This window comes from Sinocyclocheilus rhinocerous, unplaced genomic scaffold (genome assembly GCF_001515625.1).
Source record: "Sinocyclocheilus rhinocerous isolate Xijiao unplaced genomic scaffold, SAMN03320098_v1.1 scaffold3614, whole genome shotgun sequence".
NCBI lineage: Eukaryota > Metazoa > Chordata > Actinopteri > Cypriniformes > Cyprinidae > Sinocyclocheilus > Sinocyclocheilus rhinocerous.
Window position 1 is genome coordinate 119,226 of NW_015648617.1, and position 21,065 is coordinate 140,290.

Here is a 21,065-nt window from a genome sequence, read left to right on the forward strand (position 1 = left end):
TTATTCAATTATATATATATATATATATATATATATATATATATATATAAACTTTTAATCCAAATAATACACATTTGCTGTGGGGAAACTTTTACAAATTAACATTTGAGACAAGAGAACGTTTTCTTTGTTTCAGATGTCACTGTCCCTGGCATTGAAATGCAACCTATGTTTTACATCAACATACATACCCAAATCCTTAACCATTAAACTACCAGCACCCATGAGAGAGAGGCTGTGTAATGCAGATGTAGTTACAACTTAAAAACCTTAATCATTGTAACATATCGCTCTGTATTGGTTAAATGGTACATATTACTCTATGTTGTTGTGACTTGATACAATACTGCCATCAGCAGTATAAACACTGAGAATATCATCAGTTCTGTTTGTTTAAACGTTTAATAATCTTCTGTTTGTTACACACTGCATTCAAGTTATTACATTGCTCTCAAATGATTTTCTGTACAACTGTAGTTTCATCTCTTCAGCATCATTCTGAGTTTCTCAAATAATTATCAAATTTAATACTCAAACTTTGTCCATTTATTTACTGATTTTTCACAAATTGCTTGTGGTGTTCCTCATTTCTTCACTTTGGATAAAAACATAAAATACAAATGCATATTTAGTCTGAAAGGCACTTCAAACAACACAGGAACAACTGTACATCGATACAGTACATCACTTTTCAGAAAGTGGAGAAGGAAATACCTACCAGTCATTTTTATTTAGTCTAATTAATCTTAGGTGTGAAATAACAAGCATAAATAAAGTGCTGAATATACCACCCTTACAGTGCCATTAACAACATTTATTTTGTATTAAACATAACAGCCATAATTTAGTTTTTAGTATGTCAAATTATATATATTATACTCGGTTACATTTTAGTATTTAAACATACATTAAAAATATTTACATTAGATATAAATTCATATTATATACATTTATATATAGTAATTGGTATTAGATTCATAGTTGTGTACATAGAAGTTTATTATCTCATTATAATTGAAACCTCTAATCTGTGTCAAGTATTCAAGTATTGTCTGCATTTGATAGTGTTGCAGGGCATCCAAATAAACAATTGTTGTCAAGCGAAGTGAACTTCGGAAGCAGTGTAGCGACCCTGTGAATTTAAAATGCAACTTAAATATGAACATGTTGAAGTCCTGTTTAACCTATCAGGGTTTATTTTGCAATATTATCCTGCTGACTGTACATTATCCCTTGCTTACTGTATTTATATTATTATGGGGGTAGAATTTATGGTAAATGTAAATTTGGTAAGGTAAGTTTAGTTTAGGGACAGATTCTCACTACTATTAACTATTAGCATGCATATTACTAGTATATTGGCTGTTTATTAGTACTTATAAAGCACATATTAATACCTTATTCAACATAACCATATTTTAGATCCCTTAATCCTACCCCATACCTAAACTTAAAGGGGTCATATGATGCGATTTAAATTTTTCCTTTCTCTTCGGAGTGTTACAAGCTCTTGGTGCATAAAGAAGATCTGTAAAGTTGCAAAGACTAAAGTCTCAAATCCAAAGAGATATTCTTTATAAAAGTTAAGAGTCAGCCACACCTACCTAAAACGGCTTGTTCTAACACGCCCCCACATATCTACATCACGATGTGGGAAGATTTGCATAACACCACCCAAATGTTCACGCAAAGAAAGAAGCCGTAACTTTTATTCTCGCTGTAGTATTGTTGACGCTGTTATAAAAATCTACGCGTTTCAGAAAGGCGGGGCGTAGAGGAGAAACAATAATGTACAGTATGTGGAAAATAATGTGTTTTTTTAACCTTAAACCGCACAAACACATTTCATTACACCAAATACACAAAATAATGTTCTTTTTAGCAGCATCATATGACCCCTTTAACAACTACCTCACTAACTATTAATAAGCAGCGAATTAGGAATTAGGCAAAAGTTGTAGTTAATAGTCAGTAAATATAGAGAATTGGTCACCAAACTAAAGTGTGACCGAATTTACTTTAAGAATGTACATATTAAATTCATATCAAGGTCATTTTAACCTAAAATCATCTAAAATTTGTCTATTATTGTAAGTTATTGAATCTGCTACCAATGACAGTTGGTTTATACATTCACCCAGGCAAAGGTTCTTTCGACAGTGTAATTTCCAGCACAATGCAACAAACTGTCTTGTGAATGATGTCTAAGAAATGTAGGTGAAAGAGGAAGCGCATAGCTGTCATTCCCCACTCAAGTCTCAAGTGGCCACTATACTTTAAAGCCCTGTCAAAACGTTCTTGCCCAAGACCCTTTTAGTGAAACCAGGAGACAAACTGGTGAAATTTTCAGGGGTCAGGAGAAGGTAAGAGACATCTGTTTACCCATAATCCTTCTTAAGCAAAAGCTTGGTATGGTTGGACTTTTAACAATGTTTCACATGAACACATGATTCCTTCTTTAGCAATATGTTTGCCACTCAACCATCAAGATGGGCAGGGTAGAATGAGAAGTTACTAACTACAAGTGACTATGCAGTTAGGCATCTCTCGGTACACATCACATGTCTTGAATCTAGTTTTGTGGCATAGTTATGGAATATCATGTTAGGTCTTTTAAGTCCTCTCATTCCTCTTGTTTGTTGCTGCCTCTCTGTCTCTCTTTATCTGTCCTTCGCTCCCCCTCTCTCATGGCTCTGAGCCAGAGGTGACAGATTTAGAGGAGGCACAGGTTCTATTTTCTCCACCTGGACAAATGATACAGAAACTCAAGCCTGGACCACGCTGCTGCTTCGGAGGCATTTCAATGGAAAGACAGACTCATGACCTGGCCCTAGTGCTCGCTTACAGCCAGGAACCTGAAAACTGAATAGTGAGTTAAACCAAACAGAGTTTCTCAAGCAATTTTGTGTATTCTTGTAAAGGAATGTTTATAGACATTCAGATTTAATGGACCCCCAAATGATTTCTCTAGGGCAAAAAACACCTGTCATCAAATGTAAGCGGGTATAGTAAGTGGGTTAGGTCATCTCTACCAAATGGGTAACACGCTCATGTTGCAATGTTTGCTCATTTGGATATATAGAGGGGTAGAGATTTGAACTGATAGCGTTCTTTTTATTTGTGTTGATTTCAGTTTGAAAAAACAAAAACATTTCAAAGTTGAAATTTTGACATTATCATGCTGTACATGTCAAGTGGTGTAAAAAGTAATAACATACTTTCCTTACACCTTCTTAATCATTATCAGAAAAAAATTAAGAATTATTATCATTATTATAATTATATTTTCAAGGCAAAATATATATTTTTATTTTTGTATTGTTTTTTTGAGATTTTATAATCTAAAAACTAACCTAAAAAGTCACTAAAAAGCCTGATATTTCTCCTGTTTTATGGGTTATTTGTCCCTGCACGTTGGTTGGAACACATGCCACAGTTTACTTTTCAAGAATTGCATTTTTCTCTTTAATGAGGCTTTTTCTTCATCTACAGGACAGTTGCATTGCCACAATTTTTTCTTTATACCCCTAAAAATATCAAAATGAATTTTAGTTACGTTAAAACATACTCCTAGAAAAGGTGTATATTCAAGTAATTGTATGTGTTAAATAAATTTTAATGTATTTTGGAATAGATTATTAGAACACAGTGAGTGTGGCCCATGAATATCAACCTCTCTTAGCATTATTATACGTTTTGAATGATAATTGGCTTAATATGTACATCATTCTCAGTCTTTTCATTGATGTTTTGCCTTTGAAAAACCACCAAAGGACATCACTTAATCTAAAGAAAATACCCTTACACAGCACATTTAACTTGCCTGGACTTATCCGTTTCGACATAATGACAGACATTGTCCTCCAATCAGAAATGCCTTTTTATAAAGAGAGAGAGAGAGAGAGAGAGAGAGAGAGGGGTAAGGAAGGAAAATGTAAGCAAATGTTTCTAATAAATTCTAATACATATTGAAATGACAGGAATAAATTGAGGGAAAAAAAGTTTTTAAATTTCTTTTTTAACACTGGTATGTAGTAAGCTGAAAGGGTGATTTGATGTTGTTCTCTATATTTCTTTTTCACAGGTGTTCACACCCACTTCCCCATGCACTTTTCTTCGTTTTTTTTATTTAATTCTAATACATGTACACACCCAAAGATCTCTTTTGTCTTTTATGAATGTAAGAGGTTGCCCACACCTTTCAGCACTGCATCGGGAGGAGTGACCTTGCGATGGGTTGTCCTGGATTCTGTTCGAATCCTGTTGCTAAGTCTGCTGTGCAGAGCAGGCCAGAAAGTGTGCCAGAGACAGACCATGGACATTTATTGTCGAAATCAGGGCGAAAGAATGCAGAGAGCAGACAATGTCATGCGCAATGTCTAGTGCACCCTGTCACTAGGGTAATATTCCCAGAGGAATTCAATGACAAAAAAAAGTCAAGACTGACACAAGATTTATGAATGAAGTACATTCTTAAAACAAGAGGGCATACTTAAATACATTCTTCCTGTCCTTAAAGGAATAGTTCACCCAAAATTGAACATTTCCTGAAGACTTACCCTCAGGCCATTAAAGATGTAGATGAGTTTGTTTCTTCATCGGAACAATATGGAGAAATTTAGCATAACAATATAGCATTACATTATTGTAAGAAGCAAATCCATCAAGGCATTTTAAACTTTAAACCGCCACTTCTGGTCATATAAAGTTAAAAATGGCTTAATGATAGATATATTTTTTTTTTTTAAAGGAACACAGTTTTCACAAGACTTTAATTGATGGTCTGGAGTTATGTCAATTACTTGTGGAGATGCTTGTCAGCTGTTTGAACTCTCATTCTGATGGCACCCATTCACTGCACAGGTAATGGAATGTTACATTTCTCCAGATCTGTTCCAATGAAGAAACAAACTCATCTTGAATGGCCTGAGGGATTCATTGTTGGGTGAACTATTCCTTAAAGCGTCTGTGGGAGGAAATGCCCTTATCAGAGGTCTAAGTAATCCAGGAAATGAGGATGTGGGTTTATGCCTGGTGATTAAAGCCAGCCTTCTGCAGCCTTCTCTTGGCCTTCCAGATCATTAGATACTGAGAACATTTACATTAAATGCCCTGGACAGCAGTCATGGATATACTTGAAGACACAGTTAAGGATGCACCATTATTGAAGCCGGCATGAAACAGAAATTGCAATCATCTGGGGCAGTCGTGGCCTAATGGATAGAGAGTTGGACTTGTAACCCGAAGGTCACGGGTTCGAGTCTCAGGTCCGGCAGGGATTGTAGGTGGGGGGAGTGAATATCCAGTGCTCTCTCCACCCTCAATACCACGGCTGAGGTGAGACCCTTGAGCAAGGCACCGAACCCCCAACTGCTTCCCGGGTGCTGCAGCATTGGCTGCCCACTGCTCCGGGTGTGTATTCATGTTGTGTGTGTGTGTGTCACTACTCACTGCTGTGTGTGTGCACTTGGATGGGTTAAATGCAGAGCACAAATTCCAAGTATAGGACGTCACATCCTTTCCTTTCTGTGACATTTCTGAGTGAAACTGCTTCTCGAATGAGAAAAAAGTAGGGTGGAACTTGATTTTGTTCACTTTATTTCAGTATACTTAGTACACTTCCATAATTTACTTAAAATGCTCTATTTTCATGAACTAATTCTGTACTTAATATACAAAAAAATATTCTTTAGTACTTCTTAAGATAATCTTAAGAACATCTAAGCGTACTCAACTGTGCTATTTTGGGACACCATGAATATGAACTAAAATGTGCCTTTAACATATTCTCTGTAAAAAAATATATATATTTAGTTACCGCTTGTAGCACAGTTGAAACCATCTTGCATACACTTTAAAATATACTCATCATACATAGAAATACACTTATACATTTTTTTTAAATATAAGATTAATATAAAATGTATATTTATAAAATGTATTTATAATGTATTGCCCACATATTTTATAGATTAAATAATTCATTTAAAATGTATTGTAGTTATGTTAACATTCCCTTTATATACTTTACATGTTTATGGTGTCTTTAAATAGTACAATCAAGTACACTATTAATATGTCATTAGTAGCACTTTTTTCCACATTAAAAATATAGCACTTCAAGTACTTTATGCTAAACGTATACTTACTGGTTAATTGTGAATTATGGTACACGTCTAAACACATATGAATGAATAATCCAGTTATGTGCTATTAGAGCATTTATAGTAGCCTAAGCATAGTAACCTATAGGTTTTTACTTAAGTAATACATTTCTACTGTATTTTTCATGAAAATCCAAATAGAACTTAGTAATAGTATATATAAAACCCCATTAAAATTTTATGTAAAGCGACCATAGCACACTTTTAAGCAATGCAATTATAAAACACTTCTGGTACTTTATCTGACTACACTTAAAATCAATTTGTAATGTACTTAATTACTTAATAATAATAATGTATTTATAACTATTACATTACTAATATATTTTAAATAAAATCTATTTAATTTAAACTTAGGATAACTATATAAAGGTGTACTAACATTGAACTAATTTTTAAATAATTTAAAGCACACTTTTAAGAAATACACTAATAAAAGTCCTCTGTAAATTTTTGCAGTACTATACTTTATTTCAATGCACTAAAAATCAATTTAAATATCAGTGGTATTTAGTATACTTTTGCAATTGCACTGAAGTACTACTGAAATAGAAATATACTTTTAATTAGTGTATTTATAGTGTATCACTTCTACAATTTTATTTAGCACAAAAAAATAAGAATGTACTACAAATGTACTTGCTTGTATTTAAGTATTTTTTTATGCACCTTATTTTTACTTGGGAGATGCTGTTACAAGGGGGAGGGGAATTTAATGTTTTTAATTATAGATGAAGAGGGCCCATGAAAATGAAATATATAAATATACAGTATATATATACATATACACACACACACACACATATATATATATATGTTTACGGCTAAATCTTTTATAATAAACACTGTTAATAAAAATTAAGAAATGTAAAATTCTAGCAGATATGCTAAGACGATAATTATTTACAATAAACTGCTTTATTAAAATTGAATACTATTTTGTCTACAATTAAATAAAAATGCAACACTAAAGACTAAAATGATTTATTTTAAATGCCACAAATGAATTTAGGCATCACAATATTATAATGAATGAACAGTATGAAAAAATGGATGTTATTTCATTATTTTATTCCCTCTTCAGCATCTTTTTCACACTCTATACAGTCACAAGTATCAGTAGTCTATAGCTTGACCCAGACAGCTGCCTGGTGCTGGTCTAGACAGTGATGGAGACAAGCGTCACAGCTCCCTGCTGCACAGGCCTGCAAACAAACTCTGCGTCTCAACATCTCAGGGCCACACACCTGTAGAACACCACCCTCTGTTGGCTCTGCATGTGAACTACAGCAAACCTGCCGACAACTAGGATTCTGATACAAGGGTGTTAAATGAGGTATCTAAGTCACACAAGACTCTTGCAAAAGCCCTTAAGTAGAAGCACTTCAAACAACCCATTTATAATAGATTGAAACTGCATTTACTCTGAAACATGCACCATCATGACTATGCAAAAAGGCTGGCCTACTTGGAAGGCCTGCACTGTTCACAAAACAACAGCATTGCACCATTTTATGGTCCATTTGAGTTAGGAAATAAACTGTTGTACCAATAAACGTGCCTTTACACTTGCCAGGTATTTCTAAACATCACACCCTTAATGTTTTAGACATTAAGTCTTTGTTGCACTTTTGCCCAAAAAGCCAGCTGCACTAAACCCCAGTAAGATATGAGTGCAAGATAAAAGCATTGTACAAAATCAAAACGTACAACTGACTGTGTGCAACACATTTTCAGCCCAGAATAATGTAGTATTAATAAAAACTGGTCTAGATTACAAATAATGGTAGAGTTTGTAGAGTTTCTGACTAACTTGTCTGGTCTTCACAGTTATAATGGATCAAAAAATGAGATAATATAGAGGCTGTCTCAGATGATGGTTAAATGTCAGAAAGGTCTTTGGGCAGGCTGTGGTGAGAGGGTCAATAAATCATCAAAATAAATTATCCTCCCAATATACAGTATATATATATATATATATATATATACAGTATCTCACAAAAGTGAGTACACCCCTCACATTTTTGAAAATATTTTATTATAACTTTTCATGTGACAACACTGAAGAAATGACACTTTGCTACAATGTAAAGTAGTGAGTGTGTACTCACTTTTGTGGCCAGCGGTTTAGACATTAATGGCTGTGTGTTGAGTTATTTTGAGGGGACAGCAAATATACACTGTTATACAAGCTGTACACTCACTACTTTACATTGTAGCAAAGTGTCATTTCTTCAGTGTTGTCACATGAAAAGATATAATAAAATATTTACAAAAATGTGAGGGGTGTACTCCTTTCTGTGAGATACTGTATGTATATATGTATATATATATATATAAAATGCCCAAAACACTGAAGCCTACCATATTAATATTCATCTCAGATGTCTCTTGTAAGGTTAATTTAGTCAATGGTGTTCAAAATCCATTCATAAAAATACTTTTAAAAATATTTACAAATCTTTGTATTTTTTTAGTTTGCCTTTTTCATTTGCCTAATTCTAATTTCTAATTCTTACGTTTATTTACACATACATGCCATTAAAAAGTATTTTTTAATGTTTTTGAAAGAAGCAGTTTTGCTGCTTAATATTTTTTGTGGAAACTATGCCACATTTTTTCAGCATTCTTTGAATAGAAAGTTCAATAGAACATAATATGTATGAATTAGAAACATTTTGCAACAAAATGTTGTTACTGTCAAAATTAAGAAAAAACATTGTTCTTTCTAAAAAATCTTACTGAGCAAAAAAACTGAACTCAAATTTCTGAACAGTAGAGTATATAATAATCAGTATTACAATTTGAGTCAGCTGTACAAAATTATTTAAGATTTTCTTCTTCCTTTTAGTTTTTGACAGCAGCACTGGAAATACTTATGTTAAAGCTGATGATTCATGTTATCCCAGAATGATTTTTAGATACAGACATTTGAGATCTGTATGTAAAAGTAAGGAACAACAGAGCTTGCTTGAGTCTATCAAGAGATCAGTACCAATGCTCAATTCAAAGACAAAGCTTTCCTGAAGTCTAAGCCTATACTGCCACCTAGTGGAACACTTGTGAAATGACACGTTGCACAAACGAATGCTCATTTTCAGTTCAATTCTAATAATTCTTTAATGTGCTTTAAGTCTACACAAAAACAACATTCCTTCCTGTCACTTTGTTTTAATTCAGATTAACATTGTAATGCAGTATTTAATAGATAAACAGTAATCAAATTGAAAATTGTGCTTAGAGATTAAAACAAATTGGCTTCAACTGGCAAAAATGAATGAATTAAATAAACTTGCAAATATGAATGCTCAGCAATGATTTGATCAACATAACTATAAATTAACATCAAATACTGAGAGGCCACTAAAAACAACAAAAGTACTTAAAACATTAGCCTGGGCTCAGTAGCTTATAAACAAATTTTATATAAACTTTTTTTTTTTCCTGAAAGGAAGCACATATACAAGGAACCAACAGCCTTATTCTTCTGCATCAGCAAACTGGTCATCCACTACAGCATAAATAAAGCGGACCCATTTCACAGGTTTAATGTGGTGAATTGCTGGGCTGTAGTGTTCCTGGCTTGAGCTTGGGCCATTCTGGACGTTACAGTGAAACCCCTCCCTTACTCCAGTACTCAAATCATCTCCAGGATCTGTGTTAAAAAGACAGCTATTAATGTCGAGCCACATCAATTGTTGATTACAAAGTTATTTTTATGGAATAGAGATTCTAAAAAACTTTATTTGGAAATGAAATTACCATAAGGAGGCTCTTTCTGCTTTTCAATGCGTTGTGAAATCTCCTCTAACTCCTTTTCCCAGTCCTCTTCCTGACTAGGGGGCTGTGGCTTGATGTTGTTGTTACCCATCTGAGGGAATCTTCGATATACTTTTTTTGGTCTCCACTTGTATGGGCGCATTTCTTCTTTTTGACCCCTTTAAAGTTAAGGTCTTCAAAGGTCTTCCTCCGGATGCTAGGCCTATGTTAAACATGTTGCAATGTAAAAAATGTGTAAACAACACATGAACATTCTATTCTGGTAGTGTTTGATACAGTGGAGAAAATATTTATTTGATCCCCTGCTGATTTTGTAAGTTTGCCCACTTACAAAGAAATGAAGGGTCTGTAATTTTTATGGTAGGTTTATTTTAACGTATAGAGACAGAATACCAACCAAAAAATCCAGAAAAAACACATTATATAAAGGTTAGAAATGTATTTGCATTTCAGTGAGTGAAATAAGTATTTGATCCCCAAGCAAAACATGACTTAGCACTTGGTGCAGAAACCCTTGTTGGTAAGCATAGAGGTAAGACTTTTTTTGTAGTTGGTCACCAGATTTGCACACATCTCAGGAGGGATTTGGTCCACTCCCCTTTACAGATCCTCTCTAAATCCTTAAGGTTTCTAGGCTGTCGTTTAGCATGTCGTTTACCTCTATAGGATTGAGACTCCATGAACCACTCCATGGCCTTAATGTTCTTCTTCTAGAGCCACTCCTTTGTTGCCTTGGCGGAATGTTTTGGGTCATTGTCATGCTGGAAGACCCATCCATGACCCATCTTCAGTGTTCTGGCTGAGAGGAGGAGGTTCTTGTCCAAGACATACCCTTAGCAGAAAAACATCCCCAAAGCATAATGTTTCCACCTCCATGCTTGACTGTAGGGATGGTGTTCTTGGGGTCATAGTCAGCATTTCTCTCCCTCCAAACACGGCGAGTCGAGTTAATGCCAAAGAGCTCAATTTTTGTTTTATCTGACCACAGCACTTTCTCCCAAGCCTTCTCTGAAACATTTAGATGTTTATTGGCAAACTTTAAATGGGCCTGTACATGTGCCTTCTTGAGCAGGGTGACCTTGCGGGCGCTGCAGGATTTCAGTCCATTGCAGCGTAGTGTGTTACCAATGTTTTGCTTGGTGACTGTGGTCCAAACTGCCTTAACATCATTAACAAGCTCCTCCCGTGTAGTTCGGGGCTGATCCCTCACCTTTCTCATGATCATCCTTACCCCATGAGGCAAGAACTTGCACGGAGCTCCAGACCGAGTCCGATTGATGGTTGTTTTGTATTTCGTCCATTCCCGAATAATCGCACCAACAGTTGTCTCCTTCTCACCAAGCTGCTTGCTGATGGTCTTGTAGCCCATCTTGTAGTCCATTCCGGTCTTGCCCATGGTGGTGGGAGAGGATGGAATGGAAGATACAGATTGTGTGGACAGGTGTCTTAAACACCTAGCGAGCTGACATTAGGAGTAACTTCTTAAAGTGGCAGGACTAATCTGTGTTCCACATGGGCACATAACCAATCTGTGGGAGCCAGAATTCTTGCTGGTTGGTAGGGGATCAAATACTTACTTCACATGCAAATCAATCTTTAACCTTTATATAATGTGTTTTTTCTGGATTTTTTGGTCGGTATTCTGTCTCTATCCATTAAAATAAACCTACCATAAAAATTAAAGACCCTTCATTTCTTTGTAAGTGGGCAAACTTACAAAATCAGCAGGGGATCAAATAAATATTTTCCCCACTGTACACTACTGGGCTTTTCACAAAAGTAACCCTGTTTTTTTGTTTTGTTACAACATTAAATTCAAATTTCATTGACTACGATTCCAAATTCACTTGAGCCAGGCGTAATTCGTTTTTTTTTATTTTGTACAATTTGGATCTCTTTTTTTTTTGGACAGGGGTTTTGTTGACGTTTTCTGTATCAATTAATTCCTTAGTTGGTTAGTTGTCGTCACCAAACCGTGTTTAGATCGTTTAACGTCTTGTAAAAATCACTTAATGTGGATGAAAACGTAAATATTTCCGTTGCATTTTTGTGATCCAAACCAAAAATGATCCAGGTCCCAAACAACCCGGTCTCCCTTGTACTGATAGTGTATCATTGTCTAATTTACGTTTTGTCATCATTAACAAACTTGTGAAGTGTACCGATTTTTGGCGGCCCCCTCGTTCCCGTCAGAACGATTACTCGTAATCAGTGATATGTTGAGGAATGATGATGCTGCTCTTGCGACGGCCGTTCACTCTGGTCCAGTTTTCTCTTTAGTAAAACTTCCGCGAGCAAGTACCGAGTGAAACAATTAAGCTAACATGAGTTGAAACTGCTAAAGCAAGCAGCGCCCTCGAATGGCCAAAGCAAACAGCACGACATAAAGCGGTAATCTGTAGGTTTTAAACGCTCTTCTTGCTATTATTTTACTTTGCAAGGTGTTGTAAAGGCTCATTGAGAACAGGAACGCCTTGTGGCCTAGGTACTCTGAACGCAGACATTTTTAATGTTCTTTGATGAGTAGCATGCAGTGGAGCATTATAACATTTAACCAGAGCTAAAAGTCACGAAGACTGAGAGACGCCAACGGACGTAACGTGACTTGCAGATGTTTCACAGATATAAATGCAATTTTTTGTTTTAATATATTATGTTGGGTTATGTCAACTGTTAAACTACGACTGTAAACGTTTGTTCAGTATCGTCTTCGTGTTAAATAAAAAATCTATAATATAGACAAAATATAACTTGCAACCCAATTGAACAATGAACAGAAGTTAGGCCTACCTAAGAAATATCAGCTCAAGAGCAATAGTGTTTCACCGTTTCATTTAATCTTCTTTGCTATGATGACACAAGGAACAGTAACAATATAAATGATTAAGATTGTTATTGTTATTCAAGGTATGACATAAAATATGCCTTGTAGGCATATATGCAGCCTTTGTTCCAGCAGAAGTTTTTTTTTTTAAACAACAGTTCCAACTATTCTAGTGAACGCAACTTGACCAGGTATATTTCCACCTTTCTGCAAAACTTGTTAAATGTAAATTGTTGTAGGCTATAGCATGACATGACAATAGCAGGTGTTTATTGCTGCTATGTTGTTTGTGATATCCTTTGCTTTTCCTTGTTTATGTTTTTTTTTTCATTATTGGAATACTGTATCCATTGTATCATGACCTATATGACTCTTGCTCTTTGCTTGACACGTCACGAGATCCATAAATGAAATTTTCATATATAAACCTTTCTTAATATTTGCTCATTCTATTTGCATCAGTCTTGAATACAGGGTCATGTACTGTATATACCAAACCCTTTAAGCCACATATGGAATTTTGTATTGCTTTATTTTAGAACATCAGTTTGTTAATTTCTCATGTTCAAGTTCAGTAAATTCAGTAACACCTGACATGCAAAAGTAAATGCCTATATGCACATCTTGATCTAATTCAGATCCGAAACAGAAATAAGCCCACAGTCATAAGTATTGCTAAGGCATTTCAGATTAATCGTATGCAGAAAATGAAATGCAATTGGTATACATTTTGTGCAAGTGTACAGATACCCTTTTTTGGATTAAAGTGTGTGACCATTCAGCATGTTGTGACATCATGAGCCACTGAGTTAGTCTGCTCTCTCGTAAACAAGCAAAACTAATACTGCCGCCTTCTCAGTTCCTCCTTCATAAATATAAAGAGAATAAGAAATAATCAGTACTATATAATCAGATAAAGAGATTCACAAAATAAACCGAGAAACAATGAAAAAGCAATGAGTGGCACAAGTAAAAAGGTCATTTCTTTACATCATTTACAAGTTTTTAAAAATCCCACACACATGTATAAAGTGTAATATAGCTCAGCAATTATTTAATTTGTGAAAAAAGGGTTTACTTGAGTTAACTAATGAGTGAAAAGCACAAATACTACAAGGAAATAGGAGGCATTTATGTGAGAGAATAACAAATTTACAGAATCACATATACTGAATGTAGGCCTAGATCAGCACAGAATAAATCAGATGCTTTATATTGTCATCACATACAATCTATTGACTGAATAAGAGAAATGTGTAACTGTGGGGGACACTTTTAGAATACTCTTTTTAAAAAAATGACCATTTTAAAAATGTCTGACATTCAAAATATGAAACCTTCCTGCGATAGGAACACAAATGTCATAGTTTTTTGTGTTTTAGACCTGCATTATCTGATGTAAGTTTATTTGTATTTAAATCACATGATAGAAAATTGTGAGAATCGTGCATTTGAAATTAATAACAATATTATTTTCGTTTGGAAGAACAAGTGCAAGTCCCTTTAAGGCTATTAAGAACATAATTCAGCTGATGAAAATACAGGTCTTAAACTATTATGCTAAAGCCCATAAATAACCTGAAATACTACTTGTTTGGTACATTCACAATGACATTTTACATTCAGCCTCTTGAATTTTCACTTCCTTTTGAAGCACACATACTGCATGTAATGTCAGAATAAACATCTCACCGTTACATTGCAAACACAGACTAGAGCATTGCCCTGCTCTAAAATGGATTTCTTTTACAACAGGCAGTGTTATCAAGTTCCAGTTTGAGTTTCAATTACCTCTCCTCTATTCTTCTAATTTGTCTCTCCTTACAATTTTCCCTCACTTGCCATTTATAATAGGAAGACAGTCAAAAACTCGCTCACCAAAATCATTACAAGTATACCCACAAAAGTCTCTTTCCTCATACTCAGCAACTTTGAATGGGACAGGCTTCGATGGCCATCAAATAGGTAAATATTTCTCTTTTTTTATCATTCAGCCTTTCTCATCACATCCCCAGTGCAAACTCAGCAAACATACACCATCCATATAACACAAATACACTCTGTGAGCATCCAGTGTGATATATTCACATATTAGTTGGTGCAATTCAGTAACCATAATGACATTCCAGTGAAAAACTCCCTTGTGTTGTACAGAGCAGCACAAATGCCCTATAAAAGTGCATGAAATATTTCACCAGTATATTTTACATTTTTGTAGCAAGAGAAAGGTGCACAAAACACCAGCACATTGTAGTTATTGTGCATTCAGAGGCACAAGTCATTTGAGGTTCAGTGCTACCTCAGGGGGAGCTCTAGATCCACTGTTAAGATTCTAAACAGCTTATGACAGGCTTTTAGTTTTTGATTTCCAGAATAGACGGGTTGTGGTCCAGAATAGATAAAATTATCTTGTCCATGTATTGCCTGAGTCGGAAGTTTATCTCCTCTTGTTCCTTGAGGGCTTCCATCAACTGTGGGAATCAAAACAAGTTTAGAACGGTATAGGACTGGTTAATTGGACAGGTCTCCAAAATCTCCACAAAAAGAAAGAAAGAAAGAAACGGAAAGTTTGCCAAACATTTTACATTTTGAATAAGATTTGAGAACTACTGAGGAGGTCAGGATTAACACACACATACAACTTTAATTTTGGCCTGTTCCTCACACAAAGCTATTGGTGGTTTCAGAAAACCTTTGTCCCATTATGCTAATGAACATTTCGGAACACGTTCTATTTTATTTCTCCTTTTCTGTTCCTCAGAACATTAGTAGGGTTTCGTTTTTGTTTGTTTTTTTTCTCCTCCACTGGAATGGTATGAAGGTGAGTAAATCATTTTTGAGTGAACTATTCCTTTAAGTACCTCACAAAATGAATTTATTTTGTTTACCTTTTCAGAGAAAGTTCCAGGAAAAACAAACATGCTTCATACTGTTCTATTGCTTACTGGTACACATTAAAAGGTGTTTTTATTTACAGACTTCCACTAGTAGGGAAGTCGTGGCCTAATGGTTAGAGAGTCGTAACCCAAAGGTTGCAGGTTCGAGTCTCGTACCGGCAGGGATTGTAGGTGGGGGGAGTGAATGTACAGCGCTCTCTCCCACCTTCAATACCACGACTGAGGTGCCCTTGAGCAAGGCACCGAACCCCCAATTGCTCCCCGTGCGCCGCAGCAAAAAAATGGCTGCCCACTGCTCAGGGTGTGTGTTCACGGTGTGTGTGAGTTCACTGCTGTGTGTGTGCACTATGGATGGGTAAATGCAGAGCACTAATTCCGAGTATGGGTCACCATACTTGGCCACATGTCACTTCACTTCACTTCACTTCACTAACCAGCTTTGCAGGAGTGATATCAGGCCAAATTCCTATAGCATCCACTCTGTGGGTGTGTTTGCAAACAAATTCAAGAGCTATCCCAATGATGCACATGACAAATTGCATACATTGAGAATTGAATGCAACTGAGCACGGGGATAAATCTGATGTGCCTCACAAACCACCATCTAATGGCTCTTTCTGGTCTTTTTCTCATCCTCAATGTCTTTTATTCCTGTCGTGGTATTAAGCTACTCCCAGATAAAAGCCTGCCGAAGAGTGGATCAATACCTATATTCTCGATGTTTGCTTTGAAAATCTGACACTCTCCGATAGTTTTCATCTGCCCCCAGGGTGTTAGCCATGCAAATTTGCTGCGAAAAAAAGCACCTTAAATCAATAAGAGCCAGACTTCTACTATTCATAAGCAGGGACTCATGAATATCAAGGGAAACGAAGGACTAACATAATGAAGTGATTCAAAAGCAATCTACTATCTGGCAAAACTGAATGAATAATGAAAAAGTGAATTTAAAAATGCATTGTTTTGTGAACAGTTGAATCAATATGTCATATTTCATTGTATAAATCTCAACAAACTTTAGGCCTAGATGTTATTTCCCCAGAGACTTTGTTAAATATGAGCATTAAAGTTAGGGTCAGTATAAATTGCTATAGCTTCAGAATCAATTACTTTAATCACAAGACTAACAACAAGTCTACATAATATAATAAGTCAAAATACATAACATAAGTCTAAATAATGCAGTTGCACCATCACTGGTGTCAGCAATATGCCCTCTGTGAGGCAATACTGTCTACATAACCTGCAGCTCTGAACTCAAAAATGGACTAATTTTAATGAAGTAAATAACTGAATGATTATGTCATCACTGTTTATGACCTTATTTAAATGATCACAATAAAGTGGAATTGCAAATACAGTGGGTACGGAAAGTATTCAGACCCCCTTAAATTTTTCACTCTTTGTTATATTGCAGCCATTTGCTAAAATCATTTAAGTTAATTTTTTTTCCTCATTAATGTACACACAGCACCCCATATTGACAGAAAAACACAGAATTGTTGACATTTTTGCAGATTTATTAAAAAAGAAAAACTAAAATATCACATGGTCCTAAGTATTCAGACCCCACTGTAAAAAGTAATCACTGAATCTACTTAAGAAAAGCGAGTAAATTCACTGCTGTGTGTGTGCACTTTGGATGGGATAAATGCAGAGCACTAATTCTGAGTATGGGTCACCATACTTGGCCACATGTCATGTCACGTCACTTTAGTATTATCCAGTTTTATCAGTACATCATAGTCACGTACTCTTTGTTTAAAATATTCAAAACAAAGTCCTCTACTTCTCTTACCTGGTCACGGGAGGCATGATCAATCTCCATGGCCAGAGACTGCGCTTTTGTCTGTGTGGCAAACAGGTTTTTGGCCTCATGGAGGCTCAGACTGAGAAGCTGACCATTTAGATCTTCATTCTGTTCCCTCAGTTTCTGGTTCTCCTGTGATAAGAAAGAGGGAGGAGTTACAATTTACCCCCAAAAGATGATCCAGAAGTTATCCTGCTTTTCCTTTTCCTTATTGTGGCCTTGTTAACTGAACCAAGAGAGTTGGTTAGCCAGCTTCTGCTGGCAAAAGAAAGCAGTAAATGATTTGGTTTGAGATGATTATGCAATGACTCTAGATTAGAAAAAAATTATTAGATCTTCTTATAACAGACATATATACACAAGACGAAACACTACTAAATGTTTACTGCATTAGCTATATTACTTCATACCACAATTAGTTCCAGCCCTCTAATTTGTTTGTTCAAGCGGTGCCGGTGTCCGAGTGCGCACATATTTAGTATAATAAGCACAGAGTGATTTCACTATTTGTATCACTCCAAAGTATGTGAATGGATTTTTGCATGGGTGAGGAGTGTTTTTTAAGGCTGAAGCATCAGTGGAGTGCAGGAAATGGAAAATTAGAGTGGTGTGAAAACAGAAAGCTTTGAGAAACATGGCTCTAACTCCGCTGTGGGCAAGAGGTGATATTGATGATATTGAATATAATAGCACTTCGGTGGTATTGTGTAGTTATCCCCTTCTTTTGACAGGAACATGGAACTACAAAATCTACAACCTACAAAAAATGTGGCTATATTAGATGTTAAGTGAGAAGGCATGTCAGCCTGGCAGATAATCTGAAAATAGACTCCTTGTGAATGAACACATTAGTGGTTAATTAAATGATTTTAAGTCTGCACAGGAATTACAGTTTACCATCAGACTCGGACAGAGTCGTGCCCGAGCAGACACAAGCTGCTGGAGGTCAAAGGGCATGTCCTTGGAAAAGCTCCTCTGCATATACACAGAGTAAACAAGATCAAATAAGAAATAGATGATTAACAAAAGAGTTTATTTTGGTATCACTGTTTTCTGATGCTTTCTTTGCTTTTTTAAACAAAAAGTGGAGACTGTGTCTGAATTATGTTTACAATTATGTTTACACTGTTCCAGATATATCACATCCAATTCCAAGAGGTTAAAAGGTAATAAAATTGATAAAGAAAGAAAATGTAGAAAGAAATGTATTTTTTTATATATAGGCATATTTTTGTGTGAAAATGGAAAATAATTAGCACTCATTCTGTTTCTCAAAGATCTGACTACACAGAACTATGTAGCCTTCACCATAGGAAATACACCTGCTAAAAGATCAAGTTACCAGCTTTCCATCTCTCTCACCTGTTTTAGTCTCTTGACCTCCTGTTCCAACTCACTCTCACGTGTTCGAGTGCTGTATTCTGATAGGCTAATGGAAGATCTGCGGCCACGCCCCATTCTTTCTGCCTCCAGCTTGTATATTTGGAGGTGCTCCAGTTCTCGCCGAAGTTCCTCAATTAGCTGAACATAAATGAAACAGAAAAATCACTAAGCTACTGAACTGATAACATTACTATTTTATATTTGAAAGTCAAGTACATGAGTGCTGTATAGCCTTTAGGCAGAGTAAAACATAAAGCATCATAGCTCTGGACTAAACTAATAAATTACTTTCAATATACTAGTGAATAGAATATGCTTCTTAGTCTTCTCTATGTTTGAGTAACTTCCTCTCAGTGTTTGACTTGTATGTGTGCATGTTTAGGCTATCTTCAGTTGTGGTTTTTAAGTACACAATCCAACTAAAGCTGCCCAAGGCTCTGCCACTCTTTTCTATCTCTAAATATTTTGGGTGACTACATCTTAAAACAACTGACACACAAGTAGACAACCTTAGCTTTTGACAGTTTGCTGAATAATTTTACTGTTTCGCTGGCCTTTCTGAAATTTACTGTACATTTTTGCCCACTGGAAACTTTAGCACAGTCTTACCTCCTGCATAGTATCTCTTTCCCTCTGAAACTCATTTCTGTTCTGTCGTAGCTTGTCCATCATCTTCTTGTACAGATCCATCTCATCCTTCAACCGCAAGCTTGTATCCTCTAGCTTATCTGTCATACGCTGTCTCTCCTTTACATACACAAACAACATTTTTATGCATACAGTCAATTGTGTCAATTACAGGTCATTTTTTATCTGTACAATCACTATTGGGTCATTTTTTGTGAACCAATATTTAAAAATAAGTTTGATGAAATAATATTTTATTAAAACAGATACCATCAAAGCCTTGATTTGTTGGTTTATTTATTTATTTGTTTATTTATTACCTATGAACACTTCTAGTTCTATGGACATTTAGAAAACACTTTACACATACTATACTACTTTCATAATCATATGTTCATGTTGTTCTTTTTTTCTGCAATCTCAGACTGGTCAAACTCAAACCAACATGCATATTTTTTTATAGAATAATAAAAAATGTTTTTATAGAATTGTAAAGAATGTGTATGTATATATATTTATATTCCCTTCTGAAAATGATAAGATACATGTAGCTTTCATCATTTTGAAAGAGTGAGAACTCCCAGATTGCTTTTCCAGACTAACAGGCGTGAGGAATTAATTTTGTTCTAAACATTTAAACAAACAGTGCCATTAGAAGCATTCGCACATCCTCCTTTGCATCTCCTTCACCCTAAATCACAATGGTCAATTTACTCCATTTTCTCCTAAAAAAAAAAAAAAAAAAAAGTCAGTTTATGTATAATAAAAATATCTTACGTCATCCAGTTTCTCTGTCTGGGCTTTCAGTCTGATCATGCTTATTGCCATCTCTCCATTTTCCTCCTCTTGCTGGTGTACTCTGCCAGTGGGAAAAATTAAATAAAAACAAGCCATCCATCATACTCTTTCAATAAGCCTCCACTGCTCTATAGCCCTGAGAATCAAAAATTCTAGATGAAGATTTCTGGATGAAATATCAGGGTCCCTTTAATGCAGTGGTGTAGTGGAGGGTATACGCAGGTATACGGCGTATACCCACTTCTTCATCAGTCGGCTTTGCGTATACCCACTTCTAAATCCCCTCTGATGCGCATCATTCATTAGTGTCCTGCATTAGGCAAAATCATGACAGTCCACCACATGAATAGCTAATCCAATCGCATGTAAAAAAAAAAATAAAAAATACAAATATTCCCTAAAAACACCCAGTAAAGACAGTGATGCGGTCAGGACCGTGGCGCCGCTTCCTTTGAAATAAGTTTGATTATTGCGCGAGCTCCGTCAGTCAGAGAGGATGCTGATTGCCGACAGACAGAGATGCTGCTTCTTCATGCGCGAGAGCATGTCAGGGGATGCGCGCAGAGTGGTAAAATAATAGTTAATTATTGATTACTAATTTGAATCAGTACATTACAACGAAAACAATAGCTTAAAAACCGGCAAACTCCTGTAAACTTTTCAGTCCAAGGATCCAGAGTAAACAAATGCATTCAAACAGTAAGTTCGAAACAGCTCAAATACAGAGAAAACGTCTCGGTTACGTATGGTAACCCTCGTTCCCTGAAGGAGGGAACGGAGAC

At 35.6% G+C, this 21,065-nt stretch overlaps 1 protein-coding gene and 1 long non-coding RNA gene across 4 annotated transcripts in view; both read right to left on the reverse strand.

Annotated features, from left to right (window-relative positions):
- Positions 1 to 9,330: 9,330 nt before the first annotated feature.
- On the reverse strand, positions 9,331 to 12,339 carry LOC107710024 (uncharacterized). Its single transcript, XR_001636549.1, has 3 exons — positions 12,107 to 12,339; positions 9,927 to 10,146; positions 9,331 to 9,819 (listed from the first exon to the last, which is right to left on the reverse strand). It is a non-coding gene; the product is annotated as an uncharacterized LOC107710024 (long non-coding RNA).
- Positions 12,340 to 14,063: 1,724 nt separating this feature from the next.
- The window catches only part of LOC107710022 (rab11 family-interacting protein 4B), a 23,844-nt gene continuing 16,842 nt past the window's right edge, over positions 14,064 to 21,065 (reverse strand). For 2 of the 3 annotated variants that reach the window (XM_016514701.1, XM_016514703.1), the window contains exons 9-14: positions 20,263 to 20,344; positions 19,468 to 19,605; positions 18,838 to 18,996; positions 18,373 to 18,450; positions 17,464 to 17,607; positions 14,064 to 15,239 (exon numbers count right to left, since the gene is read on the reverse strand). In XM_016514701.1, the coding sequence (XP_016370187.1) occupies positions 15,123 to 15,239; positions 17,464 to 17,607; positions 18,373 to 18,450; positions 18,838 to 18,996; positions 19,468 to 19,605; positions 20,263 to 20,344 (718 nt within the window). In that variant the 3' untranslated portion in view covers positions 14,064 to 15,122. The remainder of the gene's footprint in view (positions 15,240 to 17,463; positions 17,608 to 18,372; positions 18,451 to 18,837; positions 18,997 to 19,467; positions 19,606 to 20,262; positions 20,345 to 21,065) is intronic. The other variant, XM_016514704.1, reaches the window with a different exon arrangement.